At 48.5% G+C, this 15,306-nt stretch overlaps 1 protein-coding gene across 2 annotated transcripts in view; it reads right to left on the bottom strand.

The window, feature by feature from the left end:
• Nucleotides 1-15,306, bottom strand: part of Itgb5 (integrin subunit beta 5) — a 108,068-nt gene that overhangs the window by 29,740 nt on the left and 63,022 nt on the right. For both annotated transcript variants that reach the window (XM_050159829.1, XM_050159830.1), the window contains exons 7-9: nt 14,784-14,879; nt 12,752-12,841; nt 4,230-4,364 (exon numbers count right to left, since the gene is read on the bottom strand). In XM_050159829.1, coding sequence (XP_050015786.1) covers nt 4,230-4,364; nt 12,752-12,841; nt 14,784-14,879 — 321 coding nt within the window. The remainder of the gene's footprint in view (nt 1-4,229; nt 4,365-12,751; nt 12,842-14,783; nt 14,880-15,306) is intronic.

Here is a 15,306-nt window from a genome sequence, read left to right as displayed (position 1 = left end):
GCAGCCCCGCCGCTCCTATTTCAACACCTGAGTGCTAGGGTCAAAGGTGTGCATCACCATGCCCATCTGCCCTTTAGAATTCTTAATTTTCAGACCTCACTTTTCACTGCTCCAGACTCACACCCTCCAGAAAGCCCTTCCCTCAGGATCTGCGTGACCCTGGTGGACAGCGACATACCCAGCTCAGGCAAAGAGCGGCTCTGAGCAGCCATCTATACCCAGACAACAAAACCACACAGCTTTTGCCAGAGGGGCCATGTGACTGTGCCCTTGGACACGGAGACAATACCAGGACAGAGAGAGAGAAAAGACAAAGGGCCAGCGGAGGTTTGCCTGAGGACCGGCTGCTATTTCCATAGGGCTGTGGCCACTGGATCCCAAAGAAAAATGGGTCAAAGGCAACTGGATTGGTGAAAACACCATCTTTATCATCATTTCAAATGCTCTGATAAGTCACTACAGAGATTTCTCAGTGTGGAGGAAAATTTCCATTTGAAATCCTTTTTTTCTGCTTTCCAGATATCTGATTTCCTGAGCTCTCCCAGCCAAACAAATGAGAGCTGTGCACTGGGTTGGAGGACGGTGGCCATGATCTCACCCACGTCTCTGAAGCTTTCACTCCACTGCGCCTGAGGCCTAAGGAGAAGGCCTGGGCTGTAGCCTCGCTAGTGATCTGGGTCCTGTTGCCTGCTGCTCGTTGGGAGTGAGACCTGGGGCCAGTTTTGCAGGCTCCTCTTTGAGCCTCAGATTTCCACACGTTAACATGGAGCACTATAGCTAGCTGAAAAGCTACTGTAAGACACAGAAATCAGGGGCTGGCTAGGTGGTTCAGTGGGTAACGGCACGTGCAGCTCAACCTGAGGACCCAAGTTCGATTCCTGAGCCCCACATAGTGGAAGAGAACCCATTCTTGCAAGTTGTCTTCTGACTCCCACATGCAACACATATAAAATAAATAAACATTTAAAAAGAAAGGAGGAGTTAGCAGCAATGCCCGACTGGGCACTGTAAGCTCCCACGTACAGGCGACTAACATGGCTCCCTGTGCCAGGAAGGCTGTGGTCGGTAAGATGACCTGGTCTGGATGGAAATAGCTCAGTCTGGGTTGGGAGGCCACAGCTTACAAGGGAGCTGTGTGAGCTTGGACAGCTCACTCCCCTCCTTGAGTCTCAGGCTGCCATCAGGATTACGGTTTTCTGTGACCACCAATGCTGATGGCTACGAGAGCTGGATATGACAAGGATGCAGAGGGGACTGCTCCCTGGTGAAGGTTCTGGTCCATCACCACACCCGGTCCGGATTCCTGTTCTCTGAAATGCATATGGCAGAACAGGCCCCGGTGGATGGTGGTGTGGGGTGCGGGCTACAGAGCGGAAAGCCTTAGCTTCTCGCTTTCAGTTCATTGATTCTATAGGTTAGATTCCCTAATCTGTCTCAAGGGAAGCAATGTCTTCCTCACAGGAAGCTAAGAGGGGAACACAGAAATGTTCCCTGTCCAGTCTGTCTCCTGCCCACCATGGGATGAAATGTGTTTTCTCTGTATTCCACGAGGGGCCCCAATGGACTATCCTTGCGGTTTCCCTATGTTTGTTTAAGATGGGATGAAAGGACTTCAGATCCATTCTGACTCATGGTGGCATTGCCCACAAGCACAGTTTTGCTATATGTTTTTAGCCAATGCATGTGCCATCTGCTTGTCATTTTCCCTTCTAAAAAAACTCCGCCCTAAAACCACAAGCCACGTAACCTGGAGAGTGCCACGGTTATCTGGCATCTCGGGTTCCAAAGACTTCTATTAACACAGCCCCAACTGGGACCCTATGAACATTTTTATAACACGTTTCTTTATTTTGGTGGGTAAGGGTCTGAAGGGGGAGCACATGTGGCCTGGCACATATGTGTAGATTGTAGATCAGAACACAATTTGCAGAGTGGGTTGTCTCGTTCCCCCACGTGAGTCCCAGGGACAGAACCCATGTGGTCCAGCAGGCTCAGCAACAAGTGTTTGATCCTCTTGAGCCATCTCACTGGCTCTTAGCAAGCTGTTTGTTTGTTTTTAGACAGCGTCTCACTATGTAGCCCAGATTAGCCCAGAACTCACTATGAACGTGAGATCCTATCTTAAAAAACAAACAAAACAAAAAACACTAGCAGACTGCATTCCCTCTGTCTTATTAAAAGTGTAAACTAAATATAAGATGCTAATTATAGTTAACTAATTAAACAGAATTCAGTTTTTAAAACAATTTTTAAATCTTAGTTTTCCTGTTTTATAAGAAGCTGTTTGGTCCGGCTCTATGACCTGGGCACATTTGATGAGCAGGTCTGTCAATGGTAGGCATGCTTCCTCAGCTACAGATCTGCCTGCCTGCAGTGACTCTGCACCACATGTCTCGTGCAGAGATCTACAGAATTCACCCCCACACTGCTTTTCCACTGACGGCTGCCCACCACCCGCCATCCTCAGAACAGCCTGCTCTGCCGTCCCTACATTTACTTGCTATTTAATTTGGGCACGGGGTGCGTATGCCATGGCACACGTGTGGAGGTCTGAGGACAACTTGTGGGAGTCAGCTCTGTCCTTCCACTATGTGGGTTCCAGGGATCAAAGTCGGGTCAGCACCAGACTTGGCAGCAAGCCTGCGACGTTTCACCAGCCCCAACTGCTGAGTCTTTAAACCCCATGACTTCAACAAGACTTTTGTTTTTTTTTTTCTTAATTCATCTTGACTAAGAAATTACTATCATTTATCTAAACAATACAAATACAACTTTTGACAATTATTCAAGTTTTATTTAAAAGAGTCTCTTTAATGTTTGAAGAAACACTTGATACATCTTTATACTGACATTACTTATTGCTGAAATAGAAATTGTTATCACCATTTCTATTTGGTCCATAGAAACTTAAGTGCCCTATTTACATGAACAGGAAGATGGAGTGGGAATTTAGTGACAAGCACATCAGTCTTGCAATAATAACTATTGCCTCCTGAGTTAATTTTCATAAATAATCATTTGTAATGATGCTCCTGACAAGTTGACCTTTTCAAGTTGGTATACGTGAAATGTATTTGGAAAATCTGTCTGGGAGAAGGATTTGCTTCCTTATCATTATTCTCACCTTCCAGACTATATTTTGAACTGCCTCCTTTGGTGGTTAGACACCACTGTAGGGTTGGGAAAAGGTGGGACATTTCCCTGTGTGGTGCTAAGTGGGTGAAGAGCCACCGTGGAAAGTAGGGAGGAAGAGAGAGGTGTTGCAGAATATATGTTTAGCTATGCAAAGATGTGCTACATTTGTTTAATTATGTAAAGATGTGTTGCTGTGTTACCTTGCCTGCCTAAGGCACCTGATTGGTCTAATGAAAAGCTGAATGGCCAATAATGAGGGAGGAGGTATAGGAGGGACTTCTAGGCAGGGAGAGTAAGCAGGAGGAGGAATTTAGGCTTGAGGAAGAAAAAAAAAAGAAACATCGGGAGATGTCAGGGGCTAGACAGCCAGACACAGAGAAAGCAGGAAGGTAGGACATACAGAATGAAAGAAAGGTAATAGGTCACAAGGCAAGACGTAGATGAATACAAACAGGTTAGATTAAGTTAAAAGAGTGAGTGGGACAAGCCTAAGCTAAGGCCGAGCATTCACAATTAATAATAAGTCTCTGTGTCTTTATTTGGGAGCTGGTTGGAAGTCCAAAGAAAATTTCAACTACAGAGAAGAGCCTAATATCCTGGCTAGATATATGCAGATATTTCCAGGACTTCCTGAGGCAGGGGGAGCTGGTTTATTGCCATATTGGCTGGCATTAGTAAAAACTATTATTTTTACCCAGATTCTCTGAAATATGCACAGAAAAGCTTTCCCTCGCTCTATTTTCTGAGGAAAGGAATGGTCAGTGAAGTTCACTGGAGGGGCCGGAGGGCTGGCCTAGTGGCTAAGAGAAAAGATGAGAAATGGAATCCATGACCCCATATTCCTGTCTGTCCTCGTCTACCTGATTGCACCTGTCAGGCTAGAACACCAAGCATCACTGAGGAAGCCTCAGGTGGCAGTGCCCTGAGGGGTTTATGGACTGGAGTTCTGTCACACAAAATACAGAGCAGCTGGGAAGGATGTTGGGCCAGAAGGCAGAACACAAGCCCCAAGAGGACTCCAGAAAGCTACCATTTATCAGAGAATAATCACCCAGGCGAACAAGAACTCCTGTAAAGTAGGAATGAACACTTACTGTATCCCCGATCTTCAGGCCCTCGCACTTCCGCTGACCAGGGTAGGATACACCATCCTGGCAGGTGGCGGTGAAAAAGAGATTAAGGTCTTCCGGCTGATCCCAGACTGACAGCTCCACTTTAGACCGGATGCTCTGAACAAAGGGAGAAAACAAAGCCCTCAGAATTCAGTGACAGCTTCAGTGAGGTGCTCTCCACAGTGGCTTTCTCTACATGGCTTCCTCTAACTCAGGAGGCTCAAGCCAAATTAGAGGCAGGAGGCTTCCCACACACCACCTTCGTAGACCTGACTTGGGGCCTCCCTCTGGGAGCTTGGAATGGTTGATAAAGGTCCACCTGTCCAAGTGATACTATCTCCCTCAAAAGGCTTTTGTCCTGCATCCCGCTTGCTTCTTCAGAACCACCTCTCAGCCCCACCCTCCGCTTCAGGTACTCAGTTACCGAAATCTAGTCATGCTCTCTCTAGGTTTTGCGCTTATGCATGCATACACAGGCGTGCACACACACTCAGGACAGCACCTGCCTTCCCCCAGGCTAGCTCCTTACTATCCTGCAAAGTCGGCTTATCCAGGACCCACCCCACCTCTTTTCATACTCAAACCCATCCCTTACAGGGTGAGGTCATCCTGTATGAGTCTGAAACTACATTATCACAGAATCCACGCTTTTCTGTAGACTAGTGTCTCGAGACATTGAGTGGAATGAACACCAAGGAAAAACGATATGTTAAAGCAGAAAAAAAAAAAAAAGACTGAAAGTAGCCTGTCATGGGACGGAGCGGGGAGGAACTGGGGTCCTCACGCTGCGGGCTGGAATGGAAGCTGGTTGCAGGCTTTTGGAAAAGCAATAGGTAATGTCTTCTAACACCCAGGCCAACCTTAGTCCTAGCTTCCCCTAAGGATTATGCACAACAGAAATGTGCGGGTCAGAGAGGCGCTGCCAAAAATGTCTACAGCAACTTCAGAGCAAGAATCGGGAAACCAATCAAAAGCCTACCAATAGCAGAACAGGCTGAAGTAAGCCTCACTCAGTATGTCTACACAGCAGAGCCCCACAATAGAGAGAATAAATCAAACACAACTGTGTGAACACACACTGAAGTGTACAATGTTGCTGAAAAGGAGCAGACACTGTATTTATCCTCTCATAAGGACACTCTGGTCCACAGAAGATCATATATAATAGTGGCCCCAAGAGATTCGGAGCGCCTGCAATTTCTCGTCACCTAGTACATATCTTCTGTATGCTTGGAAGCACAATGGCCACCACTGTTAGAACTGCCTGCGGTATTCACTATGTGACAGCCTCACAGGTTTGGGGCCTAGGAGTGAAAGGCAGCAACTGAGAAACGAGTCACGCGGTACATTCCACCGTCTAGGTTTGCAAGTGCTATCCTCTTGCACAAGGCTGACCTCGCCTGAGGAGGTGTCTCTCGGAATGTATCCTTGCTGTGGAGTATGAAATCCAGAGACAGGCAGAACTGATGGCTACCCTTGGGGACAGTGACAGGAGGAGTTCTGCAAGGGACTGCTGGCAATGTCGTTCCCTGGCTGTGTTTTCTTCATGTATTTGTTTCTGGAATGGGGTCTTGTTATGTAGTCTAGGCTGGCCGTGAACTCTATAATCCTCTTGCCACAGGCTCCCGAGTGCTGAAATTACTGGCACGAGCTAACACGCCCGGCTGTGATCCACTCTTTCCCCTGGGTGTCACATACCTATGTATATTTAGTTTATACAAGGTTTGTGGAATGCTTCATACCCCTCTTGGTTTTTAAGATCCTCCCATAACCAGTAAGGAACCTGCTATTGCTGCTCTGCTAAATGATCAGGTTTCACAGTGCCTGCGAAATGTTTATGTTCATATTCGCAAGTAAGCGCTGCACTCAAACTTGGCCGGGGAACTTTCTTCTGTACGGGACAGCAGATGATGCAGAGTCTTGGGACTGTCCAGGGTGTTGTGAGGGCTCAGCCCGAAGTGAGGCATGTATATCACCATCTATATCACCCTTTCACCTCCTTGAGGCTCAGGGGACATCACAGAAGATGGAGCAGAAAGGAAGTACGAGGCAGAGGATGGGAAAGAGCATTGTGAAGTGTCTTCTGAACATGGCACGGCCATTGTACCCATGAAGCAGAGGCAGCTCTGGTTATGTGTCTGCACAGAACCACGCAAACCACAATTCTGGCATAAATGAAGGAGGGGTTCAGGAGATCCCACCCTTAACTAAGGCGCTTTTGGCAAAAGATGCTACAGGGCTAGGGCCAAACAGAAGATCAAAGTACATTACATACATGTATGAAATATCAAGTAATAAAAATATTATGAGTATACACACACACGGCCCTTACCAAAAAAAAAAATCTATAAGTAATAGCCAAGCATGGTGCCACACACCTTTAATCCCAGCACTTAGGAGGGAAAGGTGGGTGGATCTCCATGAGCTGGAGCCAGGCTGGTCTCCATAGCAATTCTAGGCCAGCCAGCTACACAATGAAACCCAGTCTCAAAAGTCACTATGAAACATGTTGCTTTAGAAACTGAGGCCAAATGATGTAACTGGCTTTATTTAGAAGTCATATTTTATCAGGCACTTTTTTTTTTAAAGTCTGTTTATAACACAGACAGCAGGACTCACTTACCCTGGGAGACACAGAGCCAAGCTGCCCCATGAAGAGCAAACCGAAGTGCGGCTACCTCCCCCACCCCCACCCCAACCCCCCTACCCAGGCTCACTCGCTAACTCCTTCCAGCACGTGGTGCTAAGCCTGAATACATGAAACATGCAGATTGCCCAGCAAATTCACAGCTTGCTGAAAACACTCCACAAAAACCAGTCCCTCTCTGCAACAGACTTGAGAAGGCTTCTAGGAGTCTAAAAATACCATCCCTCTGAAAGCTGCTTCCTCTCCGAAGTGCCATTCCTTAACTGGCCAAAGGGCGCAAAAGTGCAACTCGACACACACACACCATCCTCTTCCGCTGAATATGATTAGCTATTTACGGATCCGCCTCCCCAGGGCACGGTGGGTTCTAAGGACCATTTGCCCTTCTCCTCTGGGATGCAGCACAGGGTCTTGCTGAATGGATAGATGGACGGAAAGCATAGATGTTTTTAACCACGGTTATGTTCAGGAGCTTGGGCCAAACGAAGATTAAATCTTTGATGCAAAGGACTGGAAGAATGGGGCTGGACTTAAAGAGTACTGGGTGCTCTTAAGAGGAAGAGTTCCCATCGCCCACACTGGGTAGCTCAAAACCTCCTGCAACTACAGCTCCAGGGAACTTAACCCTTCTTCTGGCCTCCCAGGGCATTGACATATGCATTCACATGTGGACACCCATACACAAAGAAGAAAAATGCACACACGCATATGCACTATATTTATATTTATACAGAAGTATAGAGATGGGGCTCAGAAAATAGCTCAGTGGTTAAGAGTACTGGCTGCTCTTCCAGGGGTTCAGGTTCAGAAACACTCAGGCCAAATGGCTATCTGTGGTGCCTATTGGTATACCCAACTGCATGCTATGCTGGCCTCCAGGCTTCCTTGGTATCAACCCCTACCCAGACTTCTCTAGTGCCTCATTCCCATATAACCCTGACATCGTAACCATATGCATCATCTGGCTTCTCTCTTGGCCTCTTCTCTGTCCTCCACTCTTTCCTGCTCGCCTCTCCCCTGCCCCATCTCCTCTCATAGCCTGCTCTAGTCTGCTGGTCATTTTCAGTTGCCTCCTTTCTTTCTCTGCTCTGGACTCTTCCAGGTGCCCCTGGCTGTACTCTCTCTCATGTTTACAATAAAAACCTTCCCCTCAACTATACCATGGAGCGGTCACTGTCAGTTTTCACATCTGGTGCTGAAATCCTAGGTTTATACACAGAGGACCTGGTTTGGTTTCCAGCATCCACATAGCAGCTCACAGCCATCTTTAATTCTAGTTTCAAGGGATCTGACAGCCTCTTCTCTTCTCCAAGAGTACCAGGCATGCATTCGATGAGCCGGCATATAAGTAGGCAAACACACGCACACACACACACACACACACACACACACACACACACACACATTAAAATTTTTTTAAAAATCTTTAAAATAAGGGAGGGAGAGAGAGCTCTGTTTTACATGCGCCATAAGTCCCCAGTCTGTGTTCTGGCTGGCTGATTTTCCCTCTCGCTTGCCACAGAGCCTCTAAGATCAGAACCTCCCTTGCTGTTTCAGGAGCAGGAATCTTGAAGGCTCAGTCCAGACCTCTCATTTATGGTAGGAAAAGCTGGCAGGACTTCTCCTCCGCTCCAGTCCTCACTCTGATCCCATGTCCACAGGCTTCTTTCTTCACAAACGACTGACTTTGGAAAGTGTGAATCACCAGGTCACCCCACCCCATGGCTGTAAGGGTCGGGCTCCCCCAAACATCACAAGCTCCTGCAGGAGAGGGCTATGCTTGGTTCAATGTCCTGCTGCCACGTGTCATACGATGCTGGCCACAGTCAGCCTCCTGAGATGTATTTGTTGCCGAAAAGAATGAAGGGAACACGTACCAGAGGATCAAAGGCACGTACCAGAGGATCGGTTCTTACGCGTGAGGTCTTTCATGTGTGACTCATGAATCTACTCAATGGCTACCAGCTTTGCCCCTGAAGATGGTTTCTTACCCCCATCGGGAAATAGAAGACAATGTCAAGAATGTCAGCCCTTTAGCTGCTATTGTGTTACATACCCGGTGCCAGGTTAGGTTACATCTGCAACTGCTTTAGGTCGGGTCTGCTGTTGGGGGGGGAGGGGGTTGGAGCAGACGTTAAGGCAACAACCAAAAGAGAAACATGTGTTCTGCTAGGGCAGAATCCACCACAGGCTCTGACGTCACCCTCCACCTCCACTCCAGTGGTTAGCAGCCCATCCTGCTCTCTCCCACTTTAAACAAGAGGCCCTGTGCTGTCTGTCTGTCTGTCTGGGTGCCGCTCTTCATAAGCAGAGCGCCTCTCTTGCTGCCCAAATGATGCTTCTGAGCCTGCACCCAGGCCCGGGCCCTGAAAGAGAATCTCCCTTCAGCACTACTCCGTATAAGACTGGGCCGCCAAACACTCTCGGACAGAGAGAGAGCAACAGAGTGAGTTTGGCACAGTTGGAAAAACGCTACAAATCCAAGAGCTGACAATTCCACATTGTGAAAAACACACACAAACCAGACCGGGCCAAAGACCACAAACATTTCATCTGTTACATAGACTCTGACCAGAATCTTCCAGTGTCCCCATGAAGCCACTGCCAACACTCAAGGGAGCAAAGTCAAGACCCACACGTAGTCACGGATGAGTGACTCATGAAACGTACCACGAATCAAGGCAGTGCCAGCGTGTACAGCCATGGGGGGGACCCTGGCTGTGGGAAAGCACAGGAGGGAGGCTAGTCAGAGCTACTGAGAGCCTTGCCTCTGCCCAAAGCGCGCCTCTTGCAAGAGAGGTCTGTGTAGACTCAGGCAGGAAAGGCACCGGAGTCTCAAGTCCAGCAGGCTTTCCCACGGGACAGACCGGCAGGAGCAAGAAATGGGATCTGAAGGGAAAACACCCCACCTTTCCTACTCTCTCATCTTCAGTCTTCCACCATGTAACAACACTGCTGACGTCAGGGGGTGGGTGGGACTCCCGGTGGGACTCCCCCACCTGAACCCCTTACACATACAAAAGCAACTCTCCATGGATAGCTCCTGGCTGTGCCCTAATCCAATGAGACTCTAATAATGTCGGACTCTAACAGTGTCCAGATCCCATAGGTTGTGGGCTCCGTAGCACAGGTTTGCCTCTCCCCTTCAGAGTCACAGGCTGTCACTTATACTTATGGCCAGCTGTAAGTTAGGGTTCCTACCATGACCTTTGTTTTAATGACTTTGTAGGATGCTCTCAAAGAATGCAGGACGATACCTTCTATACGATTACTGGAACATTCGTAAGGGTAGGTCAACATGGAAGAGGAACATGGGGCAATGTGTGCTGTGGAACTTGGATGTCTTTCCAGGTGTGCCAACCCCCCCACACCTCCATGTGTTCAGCACCTCAGTGCTGTATACTTAGGCCTTGTGGGAAGTTTACGGTAGCTTATATGAGCAAGACTGCTTAAATTATTACCAACAGGTGGTCAACTCTATCTCTGTCATGTCCCCTCCAGGGAGGTCAAGAGTGATACTGAAAGTTTCACACCCCTGTCGCCTTGGCCTGACCAATGACTTGCCCACCCTGAAGCTATTCGGAGGGTCACCAGGAGTCATCTCACTAAAGCAAAAGGTGCTTCTGTGCCTTAGGGAAGGCAGAGGCATCTTCGAAGCTTTGGGATCACGGTCAAAGACCAAAAGTTAGGACAGAGGGGCTTTAAAATTCTCTGTCAGCATCCCGGGCAGAGGCCAACACACCACTGTATCTTCTTATGCAACACTGCCATGGTTCCCAAGTGACAGAGCACAGCACAGTTGCAACCAGCTGCGTGTGCGTGTCCCCAACTTAGCAGGTTGTCCTATTTAAATGTGAATGCTCCGTTGTGTGTCCCTATGCCTGAAGGAAACTTAAGAACTTCCCCTGCTGAGTCTGAATACTTATCGATGGTAGTCTAGTAGTTTCGTAGTCTCAACAGTTGAGTTTCCAGTGTTTACTGCCGTGTGCTTCACTCTCAGCAGGTTTTCCCAGAAGGCAGTTTGATAGAGAGCAAAGCAGCAATGCCAAGGCCCCAGGTTCCCAGGGAAACTGGATTCACTCCAGTTCCTAACGCAGCCTAAAAATACTTTCCCCACCCCAGTTTCTAAGTGGCAGAGTGGACGCCCCATTGATCCCCTGGCTCCTTGACATCCAGGTCCCCAAATTTCCATTAAGAAACCATTTTATATATGCACAACAAACCCTGGCCAGGGAAAATGCCACTCAAAGAACACCCCTAAGCCAGGCATACACACAGGCTGCTCAAGTTGGATTCCCAGCATCCACATGGAGGTTTACAATCCTCTAGAACTCCAATTCCAGGGCATCCAACCCTCTTCTAGACTCAGCAGGTATCAGATACACACACACGCATGTAGGCAAAACACTTAAAATATAAGATGAAAATAATCTTTAAAAAAGAGCACCCCAAGCATCCAGGAGACCCCACCATGGTTTGAGTGTTCCCACACATAAGCATGGACATACAAAACATTCAGCTACATGCAATTCTCGGGGCAGAGGGTGTCTCCATCCCTGAAAACAACACACAGCCAATTCTCCAGAGCCAATTTATGGCATTGGGGATGGAATGTGTGCATGCTAGGTGAGTGCTCTACCAGTGAGCTACACTGCTTGCCCCCTTTTTATTGGCTTTTTTAAGACAAGGTCTTGCTGTATATAGCCAAGGGTGGCCTTGGATTCATAATCATCTTGCCTCAGCCACTCAAGTGCTGAGATCAAAGACATGCTCACCATGACTGGCTATTACTCTCTTTTTTACCAAAGTCATAGGAGCAGAGGGCCAGGCTCAGATGGAGCCAAATGCTGTGGTCTGTAGGATTTGGAGCTGGCTGAACATTGAAATTCTGGGAGGTAGTTCTTCCAGAGAAGCCCAGAAAAATGTCCTCGTCCCACCTCACAGAGCTCAGACAAGGCCACCCCTCCTCAGGAAAGAAGCTGTGGACACCAGGTCATGAGAGAAAAGCAGCAGACCTTCTGCCCCGTGGGCTCTCTAGCCTCTGACAGCCACAGAGGGAATGACAGCCACAGGGAGAGGAGGTGAATGCGTGGGGCAGGCAGTTTGATTCCCTCTTTGATTTCATTAGTCAGGGGCCCAGAGCTTGAAACACAAGCACCCACTTCTCAAACCCCATTTTCACGTTTAGCATCTGTTGAGTCCCCGTAAATGAGTCTAACTGTTCTCTTGCTAAAAGTAAACTAAAGCTTAAAAACCACTAAATGTGTATGTTAATTTGAAAACCTTGCCTCTCTGGCTCTGGGTGCTGAGGTGAGGATTTAAAGGTCAGAGCTAGAACCAGGCATGTGGTATAAGCCTTTAATCCCAGTACTCTGGAAGCAGAAGCTGGCCTCTAACTCATGGAGCTCTGCCTGTCTGGGCTACACAGTGAATTCAAGGTCAGCCACAGTTCTGTAGAGAGACCCTGACTCAAAGGGGCAGGGTAGGGGATGGGGGGTAGGGGAGGGAGTCAAACAAAAATAAAGACCATGGTATAGAGGAAGGGAGGAGAAAATCTGGTTTGAGCAGGAAGTCACAGGAGGGATAAGGTAAACTATGATTTGTGAGGAACCAAAGTGCAGACCGTGAGAGGGGATGTGGGGAGCAACCAGGCGCAAATCTTCCCTAATGCCCAAATGTATGTCTTTAGGATACAGAGACACTGTCCAGACCAGCCACACTTTGAACTCTAGGGGTCCCCAACAGAAGGGGTGGGAACAGAGCTAAGCCCCAATTCAAACCTGGATCAGCTCCCAGGCCTCAGTGTTTCAGAACGGGTAGGATGGAGGTGGGAGCGGGGACCGAGTCAGTGACTTACACTGTACGCATTGATAATCAGTTGAATAATATTTTTGGAGTCGCCATGCAGAATCTCCACAGTGGTTCCAGGTATCAGCGCTGTAAAATTCTTGGAAAAACAAACAAACAAACAAACAAACAAACAAAGAATTACTTTTTGCCTTTTTGTGCTGGCTAATTTTACGTCAACATGACACAGCCCAGAATCATCAGAGGCAGGAACCCCAGCTGAGAAAATGCCTCCCTAACACTGGACTGTACGCAGCCTGGAGAGCATTTTCTTAGTGAGTGATGATGGGGAAGGGCCCAGCCGACTATGGGTGGCGCCATCCCTGAGCTGGTGGTCCTGGGTTCTATAAGAAAGCAGGCTGAGCAAGTCATGGGGACCAAGCAGTAAGCAGCCCCCCTCCACGGCCTCTGCATCAGCTCCTGCCTCTGGGTTCCTGCCTCCAGCAGTGTCTGTCCTGACTTCCTTCTGTGACAGACTGCAGATGTGCAAGCCTAGCCCAAATAAACCCTTTTCCCATAACTTGCTTTTCATCGTGGTGTTTCATCTCGGCAACAGTAACCCTATCTAAGACACCTTCCGTCCTGGAGTCAACAGTGCACTGTGGACAGGAGTAAGGACAGTCTGTGCCCGGCCACTCTCCTATGCCACACGCTGGAGAAGGCGCCATGGGAGAGGCAAGAAAGAGTGGGGTGAGTACACTGGGTCGGCTGTGGAGGGTAGGGAAGGGCTGACAGCGAGTGAGCCGCTCACCCTCTGGGACCACCCTGGCCCTCCTGATTCTTTCACCTCCACTGCTGGCAATCCCAGGCTCATTTTCAGATGGAGCAGAGAGGGCCACTTTCCAGGTGTCTGAGGGACTCCCTATCTTACCAGTAAGAAGCTAAGATATGAAGGGTATCCTTCTAAGACCTTTTGATACCCGCGTGTAGGTTCTGGGACAAAGCCCTTTGTCCCAGCACAACTCCTGAGTGCTGCGCTGACAGCAGGCCAGAGGCCCCTTGGCTCTCGGCTGTACGGGTCTCCCCATTCTGAGAGAGACAAGTCAAGGAGGATGTCTCCCCTCGTGAAACAAAGCCCGAAACAGCGCCTGCAATCAGTCCTTCTAAACATGCAGTTTGCAGTGGACAACTTTTAACCTACAATGTTGCACCAAACAAAAAGTAAGTCTTTCCATTTCATCATCTAAAACAGGCTCAGGCTCAAAGAAGATCCAAAATTCAAGGAGACACTGTGGCATTTTCACAACTGATAAGGCAGGAGCCTTTGAGACACAATCAAGTCTAAGTTCTTAGGAGATTAAGGGATTCCTGACAATATCCCCTTCACAATGTACAGGATATCAGGGGTGAACTGGGTTTATACTTAGCTCACATGAGCTCTTGCATGGCCAAATAGTTTGTGCGTGTGTGCACGTGCATGCGTGCGTGCGTGCGTGCGTGCGTGCATATGCACCCACCCTGAGATCATAAACATAGGGCCAGAGATTAGACTGATGTCCTCTGTGACTCTCCAAGGAGCTTGAGTGCAACTTGCCAGCATGGTGGCCCGAGTGACAGCCAGGAAAAGACTTGTTGGCTTGAACAAGCCCATTGCTCTTTTCTCGACCACTGACTGCTTTTTGAGAGGGCTACTGTCCTGGGCCACTCCTGGCTTCCCACCCTCTGCAGGAAGGCGTACAGCTGGAAAACTGAGTTAGCCATGCAGGCTGCCTAGCGTCTGTTCCAGTTTCCTCTATGCAGAATTTCAGTTCATGTTTTCCTTCTCAGCTGGAACAGGCCCCGTGTCTCTAGCCATCTTCTGATAATGACAGTTCATACTATTTTTCTAGGTATTTCTCTGAATTAAATTAGATAAAACAGTTCAAACTTGTGGTGAAGACACTCATGGCCATGTGAACATTCTAGAGTCCCCTTAGTCTTATTATCTCCAAGCATAGCTAGAAAGGGATACAGTGTTTGCCTTTGACCCTGTCTACTCCCACTCTATCACCAACCGGCTTTAAGTCAGAAAGAGCACCCAGATTAGGCCACGCCCCCCATACCTTGTAGAGCATATAGTGGTTCTTCGTCACTGCAAAGATGAGGTTGATGTTGTTCTCCGCCAGCTTCTCCCCAAGCAAGGCAAGTGATGGATAGTCCTAAGGCCAAGGCAAAAGTCAAGACTGCAACAGTTTCAACTGGCTGGACACCACCAGCATGTGACCTGCATGCAGGCAGAACTCCTGGAAGGCATCTATCCCTTGGGTCCCCATTGGGCCCAGTCCCCAAAATCAACAGCGACTCCTGGACTAAGAGGTTATGGGAAGAGACACTCATAAAAAGGCCCCTCTAGGGTTCCCCAGACACTCCCAAAATGTGGGCATGAGAACTGGAGCATCTTTAGGTGTGATCTGTAGCCCCCTTCATCACTTCAGGAGGAATGGGGACCATTACGCCTCCACCTCCTGCCATCTGCCACCAGCACCAATTAGCTTGCCCACTTCCTATGGGTGCTCCTTGCAGAATTTTCCTTTTCCTGCACCTAACAGTCTAGCCAAATGCCTGCCGATCCTGCTCACGGCTTAG

This window comes from Alexandromys fortis, unplaced genomic scaffold (assembly GCF_014885135.2).
Source record: "Alexandromys fortis isolate MF-2015 unplaced genomic scaffold, M_Fortis_MF-2015_v1.1 scaffold_119, whole genome shotgun sequence".
NCBI classification, from domain to species: domain Eukaryota; kingdom Metazoa; phylum Chordata; class Mammalia; order Rodentia; family Cricetidae; genus Alexandromys; species Alexandromys fortis.
Note: the sequence above shows the minus strand (reverse complement) of the source record. Positions and strands in the feature narration are given on the sequence as shown.